Source organism: Leptonotus elevatus, chromosome 21 (assembly GCF_054856555.1).
Source record: "Leptonotus elevatus isolate MCC_2025b chromosome 21, RoL_Lele_1.0, whole genome shotgun sequence".
NCBI lineage: Eukaryota > Metazoa > Chordata > Actinopteri > Syngnathiformes > Syngnathidae > Leptonotus > Leptonotus elevatus.
The window spans coordinates 10,252,257-10,273,697 of record NC_141259.1 but is presented as its reverse complement, the minus strand read 5'-3'; the positions used below and the strand labels follow the sequence as shown (position 1 = coordinate 10,273,697).

The window sequence follows — 21,441 nt, the reverse complement described above, 5'->3', positions numbered from 1 at the left end:
GGCTATAGACGTCAAAAATTCATTTGAACTATTTCTATTAGTTTAAAAAAAAAATCCCACTCTTGTTAACAAGTGATGAAAACCTAGAGAAAAAAATTAGTGTACATTTAGAAAATGTGTGATTAATCATGAGTTAACTATTGAAGTTTTAATTTTAATCGCCTGACGCGACTTAAAGATTATTAAAAATTCGGGGCGTCAGGCGATTTTTTATCGTAATATAATCGCATGACTTCACTAGTTAACTCACAATTAATCACAAATTTTATATCTGATCTAAATGTACAATAAAAAAAATCTAGATTTTCATACTCTTGTTAACAAAAGTAGAAAAAAAAATGTGAAACTAATAGAAATAGTTCAAAGGAATTTTTGACGTCTGTGGCCGTCAATGGCAGTGAATGAACTGCAGAACGTGAGGCATCTAATTAAAGTAAGGATGATTTCATTTGAGGTACTGTGCTGTAGAGCACAGGGCATTTATTTAGAGTAAGGCCGGAGATGTTTATTTACTTAACTACAGACGACTTGGCGTTTATTTGAAGTTTAGCGTTAGAGTTTAGAGTTAATTATACAACTGCTGAATACTAAGCATTTACCCAACTGCAGAGTAATACGCACTGATTTACTCAAGTGAAGAATCCTGGGCGTTTATTGGAAGTAAGGTTTTTTTTTTTTTTTTTGTTTTTTATTCACCCAGAGCTCTGATGAAGAATTGCCGCTGCGTGGAGCTGGACATTTGGGATGGCGCCAACGGCGAACCCGTCATCTACCACGGATACACGCTCACCTCTAAAATCTTCTTCAGGGATGCAATTAAGGCCATCAAAGACTACGCCTTCAAGGTGCCATCCCTCAATCCATACGTACATTTTATTTGCAGTGCGGCTCGGGTCATATTTGAAGTTATTCGCTGTACTGGATGGCATTTATTTACTCAATTCACAGTTTAACTAAGGCTGGGGGTGTTTACTTAACCGCAGAGTCCGACTCAGAGTCAGAGAGTCAGAGAGTCAGAGAGTCAGAGTCAGGCTCTTATTTGATATGAGGCCAGGTTGCTTAGTTACTCAACTGCATAGCAATTGGGCTTTATTTGAAGTAAACCATTTTAGTTACTTGAATGCGGGGCATTTATTGACTCAACAGCAGCAGACATGTGGTCAACTGCAGTCATACTAAAATTCAAGTGTGGCTAGGGGTGTTTATTTACTTAAATACTAGGCATTTATTTATTTTTTAACTTCAGTGCTCGGCGTTCATTTAAAATAGGGCCAGGGAGGTTTATTATTTCTACAGGGATATACAATTTGGAATAATTTGAATAAAAGCCGTCTTCTTACTTCATCGTAAATTGCAGCATTGCCAGTTTGTTTTGCTAGCATGCTAACGTAGCGTCCACTTCTTCACCCAGACGTCGGACTACCCGGTCATCTTGTCCTTGGAGAACCACTGCAGCGTCGACCAGCAGAAACTCATGGCCAACTACATCATCTCCATCCTGGGGGACGCCTTGGTCTCCAAGCCCCTCGGAGACTTTATGCCCACCAACTTCCCCTCACCTGAGGTTAGCATGTGTTGCCTATTTGAGGCACTTCATAACAACACACAATCTTATCAGAGCTTTTAAATTAGCCCAAAGATAAGGTTGAGAGGTTTAGTACGTTTGTTTTAATTGACCCATAAGTCGTGCGCTTTTTAAAAAAAGGTACTACTTTTGAGAACTACGAGGCGAGTTTGCGACAAGCTATTGTCTTCCGCAGGAGCTCAAGGGTAAGTTCCTGATCAAGGGAAAGCGCCTGAACAAATTGGAGGCCACGTTCAACAACAACGTCACAATCTCGGACGGTACGGTGTCCGAGGAGGATGAGGCGGCGGAGCAAGAGCATGGACAAAAACCTCCCCAAAAGGTGTGTCAAGTTATCGGAAGCCATTCGCAGACAATATGGTCACATTTGCCACATGGGGCCTGATTACTGGAAAATGTTTGGGGGGGGGGGGGGGGGGCGGGGGCTTTAAAAAGTTGGAATTTGATGAGAAAATTTTTAATACTGTGAGGAAAAAGTCACAACAAAAAATAATAATAGGAGGGAAAAAATTATATTTTGAATTTAAAAAAAACTAGATAGGCTTTGTAATATATGGTAATAGTAATAAATAGTCATACATTTTTTAATAATAGGATTTAAAAAAGAGTGAATTTTACAAGGACAATTTTGTTATATTTCAAAAATGTAGAATAATAGGAGGTGGGAAAAAATTCAGAATTTTTTAAATATATATTTTTTAATATTAGGAGAAAGAGTCATAATTTGTAATGTTTGGAGAAAAAAATGTTATATTAGAAATAAATCTGAATTTTGCAAGACATTTTGGCAAAATAAAGTATTGTATGAGAAAAAAAAAAGTTGTGATCCTAGAAGAAAATAAGTGTAATAAAAAGTAAAATAAAATAAAAATGTTGCACAGTAATATTGTGGGAAATATTTAAAAAAAAAAAAAGTTTTTTATTGTAATAATTTTTGTAATAGTTGGAGATTTTTTTCCCCTTAATAGCTATAATCTTAGGAGGAAAAATTTAATATTAGGATTTAAAAAAATAGTGAATTTTACAAGGACATTTTTGTCATATTTCAAAGATGGTCATTTTCAGAAAAATACGAAATTTTTAATATATCTTTTTATTATTATGTAATATTGTGGAAACCATTTTTTTATCGTAATAATTTTTGGTAAATAAAAAGTAAGAAAGTTGTAATTTTACATGAAACATTTTGTAACTTAAAAAAAAAAATATATATATATATATATTTATATATATGTGTAATCGTAAAAGAGAAACGTTGTAATTGTATGTCTCGTTCATTTAATTTCTCAAACATTTAGTAAGGTCACCACTTTCCCCTCAGAAATCAAAGATGACACTGGCCAGGGAGCTGTCAGACGTGGTCGTCTACTGCAAGAGCGTCCACTTCAACGGTTTTGAACATGCCAGGGACAAACTGGACTTCTACGAGATGTCCTCCTTCAAGGAGAGCAAAGCCTTCAACCTGGCTGAGAGCTCACGTGAGTTAAAAGACAAAACGCAAACGATAAGAAAATATCCTACGTCACATTTGGTTGAATCTGACCTCGCAGCCACAGCCTTCGTGCTCCACAACGTAGACAAGCTGAGCCGGATCTACCCGGCCGGTTCCAGAACCGACTCGTCCAACTACAACCCGGTGCCCATGTGGAATGCCGGTTGCCAAATAGGTAACATGCTTCACGTCCCCCTTATTCGCACCTCCAACAAAAGTAACCGTGACCTTTGTGGTGGCAGTGGCGCTCAACTTCCAGACGCCCAGCAAGGAGATGCACATCAACCAGGGCCGCTTCCTACCCAACGGCATGTGCGGCTACATCCTCAAGCCCGAATTCCAAAGAGACGCCGCCTCTCAGTTGGACCCCAACGACCTTTCATACGGACCCTGGCTGCGGAAGAAATCCCTAAATGTCATGGTGAGGCTGTTGAACAAAACAAAAAAAATCCCAATATTTACTTTTTTTATCATAAAAATGTGCGCTTTTCTCCCCCTAATATATTTTTTTCTCATAATTACAATTTCTATACACCAATATAAAATTATATTCGTTTCCTTAATATTTTTGTAATTTTGTAGAAAATTGATTTTTGTCCTTCCTTTTATTTCCTACGTTTTGGAGATTTTTTTTTTTAACTCATTCACTGCCATTGACGGCTATAGTCGTAAATATTCATTTGAACTATTTCTATTAGTTTAGCATTTGTTCCCACTTTTTTTTTCAAGAGTATAAAAACCTAGAAAAAAAATATTGCACATTTTGAACAGATATAAAATTTGTGATTAATTGTGAGTTAACTAATGAAGTCATGCGATTAATTATGATTAAAAAATGTAATCGCCTGGCGCCCCTAATTTAATAATCTTTTTTTTTAAGAAAAAAAAAAGATTATTAAAAAAACTTGTTTTAAATTATTAAAAATACTTTTTAAATTTTTTTTTTTTTAAATCCGTAATTAATGGCATGACTTCAATAGGTTTTCATACTTTGTTAACAAAAGTGGGATAAAATGTTAAACTAGAAATAGTTAAAATACATTTTTTGACGTCTATAGCCGTCAAAGGCAGTGAATGAGTTAAAAAGTTTGTCCATTTTCCATAGTAACGGTTGTATTATGGGATACCTTGTAGGTGATCTCGGCCCAGCAGTTGCCAAAGCTCAACGTGGAGAAACAGAAATCCATTGTGGACCCCCTGGTGAGGCTGGAAGTATACGGCGTGCGGGCCGACAACGCCAGCAAGGAGACGCACCACATTAACAACAATGGTACGTACCCCCCCACCCCCACCACACACACATCCTGTGTTACATGCTATATTGCGTTTTCTTGTGTAGGGTTCAACCCAATGTGGAACGAGCGCTTCCAGTTCGACATCCACGTCCCCGACCTGGCCATCTTGCGATTGGTCGTGGAGGATTATGACGCCATGTCGGCCAACGACCTGATTGGCCAGTATTGCCTGCCACTCACCTGCGTGCAGAACGGTAACGAGCATGCCACACCATCACTGCTGTGCATAGATAATGATTAAAAAAAAAAAAAAATCATTGTTTATACTTTTTTTTTTTCATTTTGATGCCAAAAAATATTTGTTTTGGATTTTAAAAAAAATTAAATAGTGTTTTGAAAATATTAAAAAAAATTGAAAAGACAACTTTTTTTTTCCATTTTGGATAAAACTAGCAAAAAAAAGTTTGTGATTGTTACCAGAAAAAAACCCCGATTCTTTTGTTTATTAATAATGGAAAAGAGCAAAATTTTATTTTTTATTACAAATTAGTAAGTTTTCTGATTTAAAAAAATACAAAATACTTACATATGTATTTTTTGGGGGGTGGACGCACATAAACATAATTTACATAATTAACATAAAACACATGATTTGGATAAAAAAAATATATATTTAAATTTAATATTTAAAAAAAATTAAGTATTCTCCAGTCCTCACATAAATTTTTTTTGGGGGGACCTTTTCATAAGACCTTTCACAATGTAAAACCTGCTTGCAACAAAAGTGAGCACACCCCTGGTTAGCCATTTTTCCTCCCTGGTGTCATTTAACTCGTTGGGTGAATGGGGAATGTTATCACTCTAGTGGACGTAACGCGACAATGAATTTTACTTCCTGTTATTCATTTATTTTCATTTTCCAGGTTATCGGCACATTCCGATCCTGAACAAGAACGGCGACGTGATCGCGTCGGCCGGCCTCTTCGTGCACATCATGCTCCTGGACGCCGAATAACGCAGAAGAAACCAAATTTGCCGCTCCTACATTTTTATTTTTAACGCAACGTTGTCTGCATAATAACCCAGTCGAGATGAACGAGTGAAGAAAAAATAATATTTGAATGTATTCGTCTCACTGGTGGAAATAAGATCAGGTTGGGAAGGAGAATATTGAGGATGAGAGTATTTAATTTTTATGGATGGTCATTCTGACAAGCTACACACTAAAGCTTTTTATGGAGTTTCATATATTTTTGTCTAAACAGATGATCTAATTGTCTATTCGAAGACTGTTTGAGCAAACATAATGTGACTTTTTATTGTCATCTAACACCAGGCCACATTTTTTAGGTCAAGTACTCAACAATATTAAAAACCTGAATGGCAAATTTTACTATCGATAATCCAACCATTGCATGAGTCTCTGTTCTTTCACACGACTTTGCTGATGAAACCATCAGCCAGGTGTTGTCATTTCACATTCAAGAAAGTAGAAGCATTTTCGCTCACAAAGGCAGCACTTCATAAACGATGTTACAAATGAAACCCTCTACCGCCGTATGTGGACTTTATGAGAAGCTAACACTAATCTCGGCATCCAACAAAACACAATGCAGCTCTGCTTACCTGTTTAGCAACACAAATTGGCGACCTTGTTTATCCTTAATGGTGGGGGGTGGTGATACATTGCGTATCTCCCTGGAACATCAAGAATTCCCCAGAGGCACTGCTTAAGTGCTTCTGTTTTGGTTAGCAACAGAGTTCAAATGGGTTCAGCTGCACGCGAAGAATATCAAACATAAACTCAAGTAACTCTGGTTGCTTCCTGTGCCTTTTCCCCATGATTATTTATTACAATACAGTACATCAACATAATATGATCGCAGTTGTTTAGGTGCCACTTATTTGGTTAGCAATAGTTTTCAAAATGGCTCTGCAGCGACCATGTGTCAACTGCAACCACATCTTTATTACAGTGCAGACAAACGCCTTTACAACGCCACAATTTAATTATGCTCCGAGACTGTTAGGTGCTGCTGTTTTGGTTAGCAAGGGAGTTCAATACAATAACCTCTAGAATCACAGAATTACAGTTGCTACTCGTGATTTTCCCAAAATGATGGCACGAATACATGGTATAGTTCACCTGAACATTAACACTAAATTAATCTGATAGTTTAGATGCTGCTGTTTTGGTTAGCAAGGGAGTGTGACAGCATTTATTAAGGGCCATAATTGCACCTACTACCTGTGATTTCACAAAAATTATTCTAAAAATCTGCATTATCCATGGTGGAGCTAATAGATAGCAGTAGCTATCAACACATTATTGCTGAAAAGCTGTTTAGGTGCTGATGTTTTGGCTAGCGATACATATTTATTAGATTATGTATATATAAACAGAATGCAATTATTTTAACATGCTGTAATATTGAACCCATACAGCCCGTTTCAAGTGGTCCTATTTCCTTCCTTAAATATGCAGATAGCCTTTATATAAAATGCATTAAATTATGGTAAGTATTAAATTAGTTTTTGAGGATAAACCGTTCAGAAAATGTATGTTTTTTTCCCATTGGGGTGGGCAAATATTTGACTTGTAAAATGGATACACTCATAAATTAAAGGTTAAAAGGTTAAAAATATATATATATAAATGTGGATGCAAAATAGTTTTAATAAAAAAAAAAAAATTCAGTCGATTAATGGTGATTTTTCTAATAGCGGGGAGGGGGGGGCTTACTGTAAATACATATTAACTACTTTCAGAAAAATTATTAATACAATGACAAAAATTATTGAAAGGGCCCCACTTTGCCCACCCCTGTTAAAGTGTAACCCATCTGCAATGACTGTATGGCTGTTACCAGTGAGTGGTTCAGTAAAAAGTTTTTTAAAACTTGCTCTCAGAACCAGAAAACCCCGTTTGTCATTAAAAAAGCCCCGCCTTCTTTTTCAGCTCCTTCTGCCGCCACATCGCCAGGCGCTGGAATTCCAAGCGATCCACGCCGAGCAGCAGCTCAAAGTCGGCATCCGACAGGAAGTTCTGAAATCAAGAAGACCGAATGTTAGAAATCACTTGCGCTGCCTCTCAACTACACAACCAACATTTGTATTTGCCCCCTGACCTCTTTGTAGCAGGGGTCCACGCCTGGAGGGAGCTCTGAGGCCGACTTGTTGATGAGGAGCTCGGGGGCCACGTGCTTCCCGGGGGCCGTAGAGGCAGACGGGCGGGGTGCAGTCGGGGTGGTGGTGTGGGGGGACGAGTCTCCAAAATGGCTCTTGTAGAATGGAGGGGGGCTCATGGGGCCTCCGGGAGCCCGGTAGCCACCGCCACCCGAATTCAAAGTGGTTTTGTTTAGGTCCTGCGAGGAATGAGAGAGGAAAGATCAACGGAAAACTTTTGTGTGTGTGTGGGGGGGGAGGTGTTTGCAATGCAGCTTGGTGGCTAATACAAGTCTTTCCTGTTAGCATGTTCTGGCTAAAATGTAAAAATCTAGTATAGGATTTACTTATTTATTATTTAGTGGAAAATATTAGCTTCATATTGTAACAAAACAGCAATTATCTTACAATAGCGGTATCGTGATATTATTGATATCACCGGCAAAATGTTGTCATGTATTATACTGTTCATTGTTGTATCGTTGACAAATCGTGATGTCCTGCAGATATTTCTCAGCAATTATCGCAATGTGTTATCATTGTTATCGTAAATTGCATCATATTGTTTTCGCAAGATAAATGTTTTATAAATATATAAGAAATCTATATTTTGTAATATACAGATAATATATTTTTTGTGTGTGACAGAAACCGTGATTTATTGTAGATAAACTGCCGTGAATAGTAAAAATACTGTGAATTGATGTCTACCCAAAACGGTTTGTATTTGCCTGTAGATGCCACAAGATGGCAGCAAAGACCTGAAAAAATGTAGAAGATCCTTTTCTCAGTTCAACATAGTAGAAAAACTAGGGCCCAAATGATATGGATTTTTTTTTTTTAGGCTGATTCAGAATCCTATATTATATTATATTATATAACATTTTGTTTGAATTCTGATGTTAAAATGTGACAAATGCTGCCGTTGATCAATCACTTACAATATGAATCTGTGCGAACGATGCGTCGCTGTTCAGCTCCTTTTTCAGCTCCTCGTAGGACTTCCCCGCCTGTTGACAAATTCCAAGTGAGCCAACGAGCCAACGTGTCTCGTTTTTTGGCTCCGGGATGAGTTTCCTTGTTTACTCACGCTCCACTTGTGGGGGTCCCACGCGCTAAACCAGCCGGTGAAGGTGGGGGGCTCGAAGCCCTGTTTGAGGAAGATAATAGGCGTGTCCTGGTCACGGCCCGCCGGGTGAGTGCGTAAGTACTCGCGGGCGCAGTTCCACGCCTCCTTGGTCTCTGATGGGTTGGCGGATTTCCCCACCCACAAGAAAATCTGAGATTCATAAATAATACATCACGTCCAATCATTTTGAGGGAATATGACTTTACTTTTTTACCGCCAAAAACGTTAATTGACGTTTACTAAAGTCCAAATGAATGCTGCCAAAAACGTTAATTGACGTTTACGACATTTTTATCTCTCACAATGGTAAGCGGAAGTTGTTGCGCAGTGCTGCCTACTCAATGGACTTGTTAAATCACAAACAGCCAATAACTATGGCCAGCAGATGGCAGCATTGTATCTCTTTTCAATGTTCTGCCGGTATATGCAATTACAATGAAACATGGCGGATCCTAGGAAATAGAACGTTTTCAAGGATGACGTGAATGATCAAAGCCTTTGTCACATTAAATGTAATTCACAGAGCGTCACTAAACAAAAAATATTAGTGTCAAAGTAACTGTTGAGCAAAAAATTTATATTTTCACAAATATATTTTTTCAATTTTCGCTCAATGTCACTCAAATTACCTATTTTCAAATGGTGATTACTAAAGAACGGAATAAGGTAGAAACATAATTTTTGGGATGAAAGAGTGGAACGCGATCTTTCATTTGGTACGCAGCATGTTTGTGTAGTTTAAGTACACAATATTCAGTTTGCCTTGAAAAATGAACTAAAATGCTCAAAATCGGCTGGCACTGAGTAAAACTACACGAAGTGCAATTTCTGAAGAAATTGTGTGGGAATACTGAAAGCTGAATGCTAAGATTTGAATGCATTTGGAATCCAGCATTCAGCATTCCCACAATGATGTCATTTATGGATGGTCACCTCCTCCCAGGTGTCCAGTAGCATGACGTCCTCCTCGTCCAGGTCGCTCTGCGCAAAGTCGGCCACCTCTGTCATCCGAAATTGACCCGTCTGATTGGAGCATTCAAACAGGCGAGGGCTGTGAAGAGGCTCCTCCCTCTGGAGACTGGACAAAAAAAAAATGATTGTGACGCGATTGTGCTTTGTTTGTTTTTTCAAAAGGTGTTCAGAAGCTTATATAAAAATGTGTGAATTTATTGTTCCCTCAAAGTACAAAGAATAATAGCTCAGGCAACAAAAGTGACTAGACCTCTATGTGAAAATGCCGAAATTGAGCAAAGTTTGTCATTTTTCCTCCTCGCTGTCATGTGACTCGCACAGGTGTGACCATAAAAATGAACATATATAGATAGCCTTTGTGTTTACCTTTTGTCACTAGCATAAGGGGCCTTCCCACCGAGGGCTGCCCAGAATTCAGCAGGCTCCTGACCCTCCATCACCACCTGTTTATCCTGCTTGGAGAGCAAGTCAGAAATGGCTTTGCCCATCAATCTCTCGTCCCCGTTGCAACCCTGGATACGAAACGAGGCAACCAGTTTACATTGAAATCAAATCATGGTCATGATGAAAAACTTAAGTTGCCGGAACGCTGCTGACCTTTCCGTACCACAGATAACACGAGTGGTCGGTCTTGAGCAGGAAGACGTCGTTGCTGTTGAGGGACGACGCCATGGCCTGAACTTCGGTGGCTTTGGTGTTTAGCTCGTTGGTACCCCGAACCTGGAAGAGTCTGGCTCCGCCCACGGGGTTGACAGCGCCGGGTCGACCGGTACCACCCTACACAATAGTATTTATTTAATCAACTGCAGTTGGAGGGGAGGCATCTATTAGGAGTGAGGTATCTATTTGTACACATTTTTGGAATAATATGGATGGATAGATAAACCTGGAACATGTCAAGTTCTGGAACAAGATTGGAGCACACTACCGCTCGAATAGGTGACAAAAAAAAAAGATTGTATTTTATTGTATTTATTTTTTATTTAATTTAGATCAATTCAATTTTTAATTACTGGTAGATTTAAATAAAAAATGTTTTTCTATATTTTCATTTTATTTTTTTATTTTGATAAATGTTTTATTTTTGCTTACTTTAAAATGACTTAATTATGTCTTTAACTTTAGTTCGTTTTTTTTAATAATACAATATTTTATGTATTTAAATTAATTTAATTATTTATTTCTGTTTTATTCATTAAAAATATTTATTGTTTTTTTTACAGTTTAGCTTGTATATTTTTAATTTACAATATTGTAAAAAAAAATTACATTTTATTAAATTATTGCTTTATTATATCATATTTATTATTTTATTTTCATTGTTTTCTGAGAAGTAGGTGGTTATTTTATTTATCTATTTTTTTTTTTTTTTTTAGATTGTGTATTCTTCAATTTGCAAGAATAATTTTTTTTGTTTTATAGTATTATTTTTATTGTATTCATTCATTCGTTTGACTTTCATTTTTAAAATAGTTTTACATTTTTAAAGTATTTTGACAATCATGATTAACATGACGATGATGATTATTTTAATTACGATATTACTATTACTATCAATTTAATTGAATTTACTTAATGGACCTTTTAATTACATTTATTTTCATTATATTTTCATCATTTGAGTCATTGAGCACATTTTTTGATAATGAATAACAATGTTAACGTTTACGGTTTTATACATTTAGCAGCGGTAGATGAACTTGATTCAACTGCTTTACTATATTTCTCATACACATAATAATCAAGTACGGATACCTCCAAATATGTTAAAAGTTAAGTCCAGTATGGAAGCATTTCTATTTTGTTACTTGCCACTGCTGACAACAACTAATTCCATGGCAATAAGGCGCACCTCAAAGATGATCAGTTTTCCTTTGAAAATGGCCAGGAAATGCCGGGGCTCCTTTCCCATGACCACTCGGACCTGCACGGGAGCCCCGTTGTACTTGCTATCCAAGTACACGGCCTGATAGGCGCTTGCCGTCACCTCGTCTTTGGTGGCGCGACGCCCCTGCCGGGTCACAAATATCTTCAGTCCAACCAACAAAAAAGCAGGAACGTATTTGAAATACAAACCAAAACAAACCTGCCACATGTAAAGAATGTGCTGCTCCCGGTTTGAAATGCGATACGTGTACATCACCAGGTAACAGTCTCCGCCGTAGAACTGCCCGTACGTCTTCGGGTTGACCTCCGCCAGCTCCAAATTCTCGATACGCCACACCTGACCATCATATACATGAATTATTTCCATCCGATCACATTTGACTGAATTGAAATTTTCCTCCACCTTGACGTCGCCCGATGCGTCGTCCACCATGCGCTGCTGCGCCGCCAGCTCGGGACGCGCGTGCAGCTCCATCACGTTAAACTTCACTTGCTCCACCTTTGCTGGAGGAGACGGCGAAGCGAATAGGGTAAACGTCGCATGTCAACATCTAGGGTTAGACTGATATCGTCGCCGATATTCAGCATTTTATGAATATCGGCCTCTTTTTTTGTTTTGATGGCCGATTAAAAACTGTTATTTTTGTCAGCTGCAGCATTGGCCCGCCCACAGCACCAAGGAATTGGTTGCTTGTGCAACCAATAAGCAGCAATTAGCGGCTATTAGCCTGCGAGCTAACCTAATAGCTGTTATTTAGCGGCTATTTGGGAGTTATCCCGGTTGGCGTGTGGGTGAACGGTTAGCCTGCGAGCTAACAGCTCATGAATTAGCAGCTATTTGGGAGTTAGCGTGCGGGTGAATGGTTAGCCCGCGAATTAGCGGCTATTAGCCGGCGAGCTAACCGGCTAGCTCGCAAATGAACGGCTATTAGGTTAGCTCGCGGGCTAACCTAATAGCAGTTTTTTAGTGGCTATTTGGGAGTTATCCCGGGGTTAGCGTGTGGGTGCATGGTTAGCCCGCGAGCTAACAGTTAGCCTGCAAATTAGCGGCTATTTGGGAGTTAGTGTGCGGAAGCTGGTGATAACAAACAAAAAGCCTTTAATATGTTGCAAATCACAAAAGCTGTTTGATAAACATGTCCTTGAAAGCATTTAAGCAGTCAAGTGCTGGAGTTTTTATTATTATTTTAGCATTAAAAAATGTGAAAAAAGTACATCGGTCTATCTCTATCAACATCTTTACACAAAGTATCACCTCCACTATCTTGGACATTTACCGATTTTTCCAACACTGTGCGTGGTGCCGAAGCCCTGCGTTTGATTCTTGTCCCGCCACTCCTTGAACAGATGCTTGAACATGGCCGACTCGCCGCCCTCGCACATCACTTCCACGCTGGTGCTCGCCGGGTAGTTCTTGGCCTTGATGTAACCCTGGTACAAATCCAGAACAAACACAGGCGTTATTTATTTATTTATTTATTTCGATGAATGATTTAACATTTGGCTGACACGTCACTCACCACCGCCCGGTTCAGAGCGCCCCGCCTCTCCTCCTTGGAGGCGTGTTTTCCTTTCCACACCATCACACTGGAGCCGCCGTTGTCCAAGATGTAGCAGTCCTGGCAGATAGATAAAAGCAAATATAAACACGAGCAACCAGACTAGAATTTATCGACGAGACGTAAAGCGTTTTTACAGAGGACTGAAGGAGGCCTTGGGTGAGAGGCTGCGTGGCCACTTCTTGAACCACCAGATTGCCACTGACGTCATAAACACTGAGGAAAAGCACACACAAATGGAGTCATTCTATCAAAAGCAGTAGTGTTAGGGAGTAGAAGGGAAGAAAAATACCGGGGACTTTACGGCGCCTGTGCCTCGCCCGGAGCACCTAATTTCCCACAGCAATCACGCCATTTTAACTCATTCGCTGCCATTGACGGCTATAGACGTCAAAAATTCATTTGAACTATTTCTATTAGTTTCACATTCTTTTCCCCACTTGTGTTAACAAGAATATGAAAACCTAGAAACATTTTTATTGTACATTTAGAACAGATATTACATTTGTGATTAATCGTGAGTTAACTATTGAAATCATGCGATTAATTACAATTAAAAACTATAATCACATGACAGAATTTAAAAAAGAAAAAAATTGAAAAGATTATAAAAAATTAGGGGCGTCAGGCGATATTTTTTTTTTTATCGGAATTAATCGCATAACTTCACTAGTTAACTCACGATTAATCACAAATTTTATATCTGTTCTAAATGTACAATAAAAAAATGTCTAGGTTTTCATACTCTTGTTAACAAAAGCATTTCATTTGGCAAAATCTATTTTTTTTTTATTCCTTCAATCTTAAAGTATCCTGCTTTTATATTCTTAGATTTATTTATGTTTTGACAATTTCAGTCCATATATTTTGTTATTTAAATGACATTTGTAATATTTTCTTTCGTTTTGACGTCAACCGGATTTTTTTTCTTCAAATAACTTTATTGAACATTTCTAAACGGATACTCTCCAGATAATCCTGTAGCGTGACGTCCTCTGCAGGCGACCCCGACACAACCTGGCGGCCCGATCACATCTGGTACCGACATCAGCTCGCCATCTACGCGTCACCTTTCCGTGTTTACGTTTGAATTTGCCGTCCGTCAGCAATGAATGTCCGTGCGGAAACACAAAATATTGGTTCCGGCTTTTCCGGGTCGTGCAAATATGTTTTTTTTTAAATTGCTGTACAAAGTATTTTGATGTAAATATCAACTTTAACGGGGAAATCCGACTTAAATCGAAATTCGGCCAGCGTAGGAACGGAACCATCGGTCCTTACTGATAGAGCCTGACGGCGACGTTGTTCGGCCGGCGCGAGTCGTCGTCGGGGACGGCGGCCTTGATGGGGCCGCTCCTCTGGCCCAGCACCTCCGTCATGCTTTTCATCAGCTCGGGCGAGTCGCGCTCGTCCGCGCCCTCCACCAAGCCGATCTGAGCGCGGCCGCCTCGCTCGCGGTCGCGGATCTGCTGAGCCAGCAAAGTGGCCTGGGAAACACACACACAAAACTGTGTTTGTCTAACGTGAGATAGACATTTAGGTTATTTATTATTTTTCAATTACATTATATTACATTGTTTGTATGACAGAATAAAATGGGTGTGGCAAATTGTGTGAAATTAAATACAGTATAGATATATTTCATTTTTTATTTAAATTTATGAAAAAAAATTGTTTCAACAAAGCCTAATAATTAAATAAAATATATTTAATTAAAATTAGTCACATATACATATAAATGTATATTTTGGGGGAGATTTTTTATTTTTTTTTAACTAGGAAAATACAATTTTAATTTTTGATGGGCTTTTAACATTATGAAGCAATTTTAAGTTTGGAATATTTTGGATTTGATCATTAACTCATTCACTGCCATGGACATCAAAAATTCATTTAAACTATTTCTATTTTGTTAACAAAAGTAGAAAAAAATGTGAAACTAATAGAAATAGTTTAAATGAATTTTTGACATCTATGGCAGTGAATGAGTTAAAATGCAGATAATATAAAAAAAATATTCAAAGATAAAAAAAACAAAAGACATGGAAAATAAAAAAAATATTGTAATATGAAAAAAAAGATTTTAAATATTTTCCAACTTTAAATTAAAATAATTAACTAAATCAAAAAAAAGAAGGGCAAAAAGGCACAATCATGCATAAAGAAAATTAACATAACATACGTAATAAAGAAAAAAAGAAAAACACAAATTTGTAATAAAAAAATGATTAAAAGCTGTTATGAGACAGTCAAAAAAATATTGTTTTTGAAAAATATATATTTTGCAATAATTTTAGAAGAATAAAATTGTAATTTAAGGGAACAAAGATATTAAGAGTGCAAAAACTGGTATTTAGACACAGTAAGATGGCGACAGAAAAAAAAAACTTTAATTAAACAATTTTCCTTAGAATATTTGATCAAATATGGAACACGTGTACCTTGAGCTTCTCTCTCCTGTTGCTCTTCTCTCCATTCCACTGCACGATGTTTTTGCCCATGTCCAGCAAGAAGATGTCGCCTGTGTTAAAGCTGCTCCATGCCGCATCCACCTGCACACGTAAACACACACTTACTTCATTTATAGAAAAAAATATATTGAAAGGAAATTTCACTTTCCCACTAAATTTATTTTTGCGCACCTCCGTGGCTGTGACGTGTTTGCGCCCTTTGACGTGCAGCAAACGCAGGACGTTGTAAGCATTGGTGTCCACATGGTCAAACCCGGAGGCCACGCCCCCCTTTTTGTAGCTGCGGGGGAAGAGAAAACAAGCGCACCAAGCAAAGTTCAAGTGCCATAAAACGAAACACGCGAGGCGCCCTTTATGGAGGCCACATTAGAATGGTATGAACGCCGTTTCATTATTTTACCCGGCAACAAGTTACAATTCACGCCAATTACGCTAGCTATGTTAGCATTTAATGACTAAGGCAACACTAGATAACTTCCTCTTTAACTGGTTAGAATAATATAATTTTTACTCAATAAAACAGTTTAAAAATGTAACTAAAAATACTAAAATTATATATACATATGCAGGGTTGCATTTGCCAATGATGTCATAATTCATATTATTTTACCCGGCAACAGGTTCAAATTCGGACCAATTACATAACACGCTGCTCAAATGCGAGCACAACCTAACCAATCTTTACTCGTCACTCACATGACGCCATTTTTGAAGTAGCTCCTGAAGCGTGGCGACTCGTAGCCCTGCACCTCCCTGTGCTGCACCGGCGCACCCCCCAGGTGTTCGTCCAGCTGGGTAACGTAGACTGCCGCCGCTCCCTGCTCATCTTGCGACGAGGTGTTCCCGATCCAGTAGTGGATGTCGGCCGCGCCCAAGTTCTTACTCATCTGGGGGACATAAACATGGGAGGGATTGACAAATTGCGCACCACTGGGGGTGTGAGATTAAATTTGTTTGTCACGTGTGTATTCTATTTTAGACTTTGGTGTGCACATCCGTGGAGGTGCGTGAGATTGATGATATTTTCCAGTGCTTTGTTTTGGCTTTATTTAATTTTTTTCAAGGGGGTGCACTAACCCTCTAGGGAAGTTGATGGAGGTGTCACATACTTTATACTAGCATACAAAATAATGCATTTTGATGAACATACTGAGGGTTTTGTGGTGCGCATCCCTGTGGGTATGTGATTCCCCTTTTGGTGGTGCGCAAGATTAAAATGTTTGTCCTAACAGGTTTTTTTGCCCTTGTGATGGTTTTCAGGACTTAGTTTTTTTACTTTTGGAGGGGTGTTTTTGAAATGATCGCCCATCAAGAAAGTCCCCAAGACTTTGGTGTGCACATCCATGGGGGGTGCGTGAGATTGCTGATATTTTCCAGTGCTTTGTTTTGGCTTTATTTTATTTTTTTCAAGGGGGTGCGCTAGCCCTCTAGGGAAGTTGATGGAGGTTTCACATACTTAATACAATACATACACACAAAATAATGCATATTGATGAAATACTGAGAGTTTTGGGGTGCGCACCCCTCTGGGTATGTGATTCCCCTTCAGGTGGTGCGCAAGATAAAAATGTTTGTCCTAATACGTTTTTTTTTTTGCCCTTGTGATGGTTTTCAGGACTTTGTTTTTTACTTTTGGAGGGTTTTTTTTAGGGTGTGTTTGGATGAAGTGGGGTGCGCCACCTCATTTTTCCCCGCCAAATCTATGTATGTATGTATGTATATAAAAGTGTGATTTTAGCACACTCACATGCAGAACAAGGTAACAATCGCCCTCAAAAAAGTTGCCGAAGCTGTGGGCCGCCACAGGCACCATCTGCAGCTTCTGTTGGACATTGAAAAGAAGAAGTAAAAGCCGCATAATAAAGCCAACATCAAATAGAAGAAAGAAGGCTGATGTTTGCTTTAATGGATGACTCACGTTAATGGTCCATATCTGCAAGCCAGCTTTTCTGTTGACACTCTGAAACGCATCTTTATTGGCCTCATTCATCATAACGTGAACTGTGGACTGAAGTGCACACAAGCAGGATATCGCACATCATTTAGTGTACAATATGTTAATAATAAATTGTACTTTAAAAAATAATGCAGTCATATACAAGAATACTGTAAGATTACTAAAATACAGGGATCGTTTTATGGAAATAAAGCTGTGATAAAAATTATTATTATTTTTTTTAAAGAGTAATGTCCAAATTTGTGATATCATGTTATGTACACAAAATAAATTATTATAATATACCAAGAATAAAGTCGAAATATGTGGCAATAAAGTAAAAAAATAAAAAACAACTCAAGGAGAATAAAATTGCAAATTTTAGTTCTGGAGGTAACCCCCCCAAAAAATGTTGTAAAATTTATGTACATATGCACAAAATAATTATATAAATATAACAAGAAAAACGTAAAAATATTATTTCAAGAAAAAAAACTTTATAAAGTTGGAAATTTGTAAATTACAATAATTAACTAGATGTTGTAGATTGTCATTTGAAGAGAATAAATTCAGAATTTTGTGACTTTACAAACATAACACTTTTGTATTACGAGACTAGTTGGAATTATCAGTTGTGAAAATACAAAAAATATCGTAAATTTGGTGCAAAATCGCAAAAAAAAATAATGCCGCAACTTTACAAAAAATTAAAATTAAAAATTAAATGCCGTAACATTACGAGCGTATAGTCAGAAATTTAGGTACTTAGTTTGTTATTACAAAATAGAACACAGCTGCAATTTTATATAAATAATGAAATGCTGTGTGATGAGAATAACGTTGAAATTTTGCTGTAACATTAGGAGAAGTTAAATTGTAATTATTATACATCTGTCAACATCGTAATACTACTTGTAGTATATAACTTTGCTGAGAATGTGCCACTTTTTTTTGTGTGCTAGAGACATCCATCATCATCATCATCATCATCATCATCATCATAATTCCCTGGTGTAGACAGATGGCGGAGATGAAGACGAGCGATAGCGTCCGCCCTCGCCATCGTCACGGTGACCGCCCGGCTCGGCTCGTTCGTGACGGCGATGTCGATAAGCAAACCAGCTCAATGCAAAGTGGGAATGCAAATGTGCCGACGTGATTGCGTCACGCCCATGAAATTGGGGAGAGGGGGGGTGGGGGTGGGGGTGGTGGGGAGGGGCCGAGAACACGCCTTCAATTACGGATCATAATGTGCTGATGTCTTATCATGTCATAAAAAAACTGAAAATAAATGATAAGAAGCCAATCCGAAAGGCTGAAATGAGTTACTTAGTAACTTTTTTTTGATTGCAATATTACTATACCAGCGTGTACATTTTCTTTTCAATAACATATTAACACTGCCTATATATGCTCATAATTGTGTGGCGTGGATACAAAAAGTCTACACACCCTTTACTCTTTTTTTTATTTTATTTTAATTAAGAGACCAATATAAATAATTTCAAAACATTTTCCCCCTTACCATTAATGTGACCTATAATATGGAAATAAAAATTAATTGAGATAATGTGGTTGCAAAAGTGTGCACCCCCGTAGAACTGGGGGTGTGGTTGCGTTCCAATTTAACCGATCAAATTCAAACTTAATGTGAAATCGTACATACCCGCCACTTGCGTCTGATTAACACCGAATAAACTTCAGCTGTTCTAGTAGGCTTTTACTGCCATTTGCATTCTAACACAGTCTGCTATTTGGAACTGTTCACCTTTCCGGGGCTCCAGGTGGAGGAGTGGTACCGTCACTTGCCTACAAGGCAGGTTGCCGTGGGTTCGCTTCCCCGCCTGGGAGACCATGTTTGTATGTGTGCGTGTTTACGTGAGTGCAAAAAAAAAAAATCTTTCCTAAAGCCCCAGAGGAAGAAAACATCCCCACTTATAAGAGTGCACATTTATGCAACCACATTAGTTGTTTAGATTTACTTTCTCTCTAGAAAGTGACATTAATGCCGGTAAAAGTCTTGAAGTGATTTCTCTTGGCGTCAAATCTGACATGTCACAAGGGGGGGTGTAGACTTTTTATATCTAGAACATTGTTCACTCACACCCGCAAACACACTTTGAACTACTGATAAGTAGCAGACACACCCTTCCCTAGGATATGCCTAATCAAGATTGAATATATTTTAATTAGTCAACATTTATTTACATTATTATAATTATGATTAATAAATGCCAATGTATGTGTTTCCCAATATAAAGAACATACAGTACTGTTTAGGTCCCTTCCACTTGACGTTCCCAGCGGAATAGAGTAAGTCCACAAAAGGCAATGTCAACAATATAGCACGGCTGTTCATTAAGTGGTGTTTACCTTTTTCACACAAAAGAGCAGCTGGGACCGTGAAGTGATCTCATTGAAAACAAATGAACCAAAAACGATTTTCTTCCAACAGACAAGAAGGACTGGTTCCGTTTCAATTAACCCACACAAACCTGCCATCTTTGCCTCTAGATCATAAATCAACACGAATGTACTCACTATGTAGTTATATTAGCAAAATATTAGGAGTTCTTATGTTTCTTCTTATTTGCATTGGAGCCAAAATCGAAACCCACCTTGCTGTCTTAGGAGCTGCGCCGGTTGGGGAAAAAACAATCACTGGCTGAACCTCCTGAGGTGCTGTGCGCAAGCCACAATGTGTCTATGTGTGGGTTGGGAGTATTTACTTCCACGCCCACTCCCTGAACACACCTGCAATTTCCTGTCCTGTCATTCTTGCACGGAAAGGTGCTGCAAATGCAAGCTTTACAAAAGGAAATACAGTCGAACCGTAATAAGGATGAAGATAATAATAACAACAAAAATAACCGCATTCACTGAATAATCAGTGTACAACTTGCATAACAGTGTGCATTTACTGTCCCTTCACAATAAGACAACACACAGCCGTTAATGTCTAAATGCTGGCAACCAAAGTGAGTCGACCCCTCAGTGAAAATGTCGCAAATAGGTCCCAATTCCATTTTTTCTTAGCTCTTTTGAGTTTGACACAAAATATGTAACTCGTTCACTGCCATTGACGGCTATAGACGTCAAAAATTCATTTGAACTATTTCTTTTAGTTTCCCACTTTTGTTACCTAGAAACCTAGAATTTTTTTTTGTGTACATTTAGAACAGATGTCAAATTTGTAATTAATTGTGAGTTAACTATTGAAGTCATGCAATTAATTATAATTAATCACCTGACGCGATTTAAAAAAAGAAAGAAAATACTTTTTTTTGTAAATCATAATTAGTTGCATGACTTCACTAGTTAACTCACGATTAATCACAATTTTTATATTTGTTCTAAATGAACAATAAAAAAAATTCTAGGTTTCTTGTTAACAAAAGTGGAATAAAAATGTTAAACTAATAGAAATAGTTTAAATGAATTTTTGACGTCTATAGCCGTCAATGGCAGTGAATGAGTTAAATGTACAACCTACAACAATCTAAATAAAAGGGTTTGCAAAACGGGTTCGAGGAGAAAATGCATTGAAAGTGTTTCATACCATTGTCGTTGATTCGTCCTTCCTGGATGCCGTCCTCGTCATCTTCGTCCCGATGAAGGTTCGTTTACTTCATGTCTGAGGCACAAGAGAAAAGCCTGCACAATAATACTTGAGGACCCGTCAAAAGAAAAAGAAAAGAAAAAACAATAGGCTCAGCAGAGCCAAAGCTAAAAGTTCACCTCGCATATCACATGAGGAGCCTAAGCTCCTCTGGGTTGCACATTAACCACTTGATTGGGCCAGCCTGCAGATCGTTCAACTGTGGCGGGTGGGAGGGATCAGTCAGAAAAGTTTTTTTTAAAGTCAATTTTACAACAATAAAGTGAATTTTATGCAATCAAATGATATTATTATGAGCAAAAATAAAATAATTAAGTTTCATTTTACAAGTAAATAATAAAAGGGGCATACAAAGGGGGGTTGAGGCATCACATCCTTATCCCGTCTCTTT

General features: G+C 38.0%; 2 protein-coding genes across 4 annotated transcripts in view; one reads left to right on the top strand and one right to left on the bottom strand.

Moving 5' to 3' along the window:
* The window catches only part of plcd1a (phospholipase C, delta 1a), a 16,212-nt gene extending 10,492 nt beyond the window's left edge, over positions 1-5,720 (top strand). For both annotated transcript variants that reach the window (XM_086065511.1, XM_086065510.1), the window contains exons 7-15: positions 701-845; positions 1,412-1,564; positions 1,761-1,907; positions 2,907-3,063; positions 3,136-3,252; positions 3,320-3,498; positions 4,212-4,347; positions 4,417-4,566; positions 5,236-5,720. In XM_086065511.1, coding sequence (XP_085921637.1) covers positions 701-845; positions 1,412-1,564; positions 1,761-1,907; positions 2,907-3,063; positions 3,136-3,252; positions 3,320-3,498; positions 4,212-4,347; positions 4,417-4,566; positions 5,236-5,327 — 1,276 coding nt within the window. In that variant the 3' untranslated portion in view covers positions 5,328-5,720. The remainder of the gene's footprint in view (positions 1-700; positions 846-1,411; positions 1,565-1,760; positions 1,908-2,906; positions 3,064-3,135; positions 3,253-3,319; positions 3,499-4,211; positions 4,348-4,416; positions 4,567-5,235) is intronic.
* vill (villin-like) lies at positions 5,248-21,398 on the bottom strand. Of its 2 annotated transcripts, none has more exons than XM_086065508.1 (20): positions 20,991-21,398; positions 17,414-17,503; positions 17,243-17,317; positions 16,192-16,382; positions 15,667-15,775; positions 15,466-15,576; positions 14,306-14,511; positions 13,162-13,240; positions 12,986-13,084; positions 12,743-12,896; positions 11,869-11,969; positions 11,665-11,802; positions 11,431-11,589; positions 10,176-10,355; positions 9,945-10,090; positions 9,540-9,684; positions 8,568-8,756; positions 8,419-8,487; positions 7,441-7,677; positions 5,248-7,358 (listed from the first exon to the last, which is right to left on the bottom strand). In XM_086065508.1, exons 1-20 carry the CDS (start codon positions 21,030-21,032, stop codon positions 7,245-7,247), a joined length of 2,634 nt encoding a protein of 877 aa, XP_085921634.1. In that variant the 5' UTR covers positions 21,033-21,398; the 3' UTR covers positions 5,248-7,244. The 2 variants fall into 2 exon arrangements, with proteins under 2 accessions (XP_085921634.1, XP_085921635.1); XM_086065509.1 differs by lacking the exon at positions 20,991-21,398 and adding an exon at positions 20,050-20,131.
* Between the last annotated feature and the right edge of the window lie 43 nt (positions 21,399-21,441).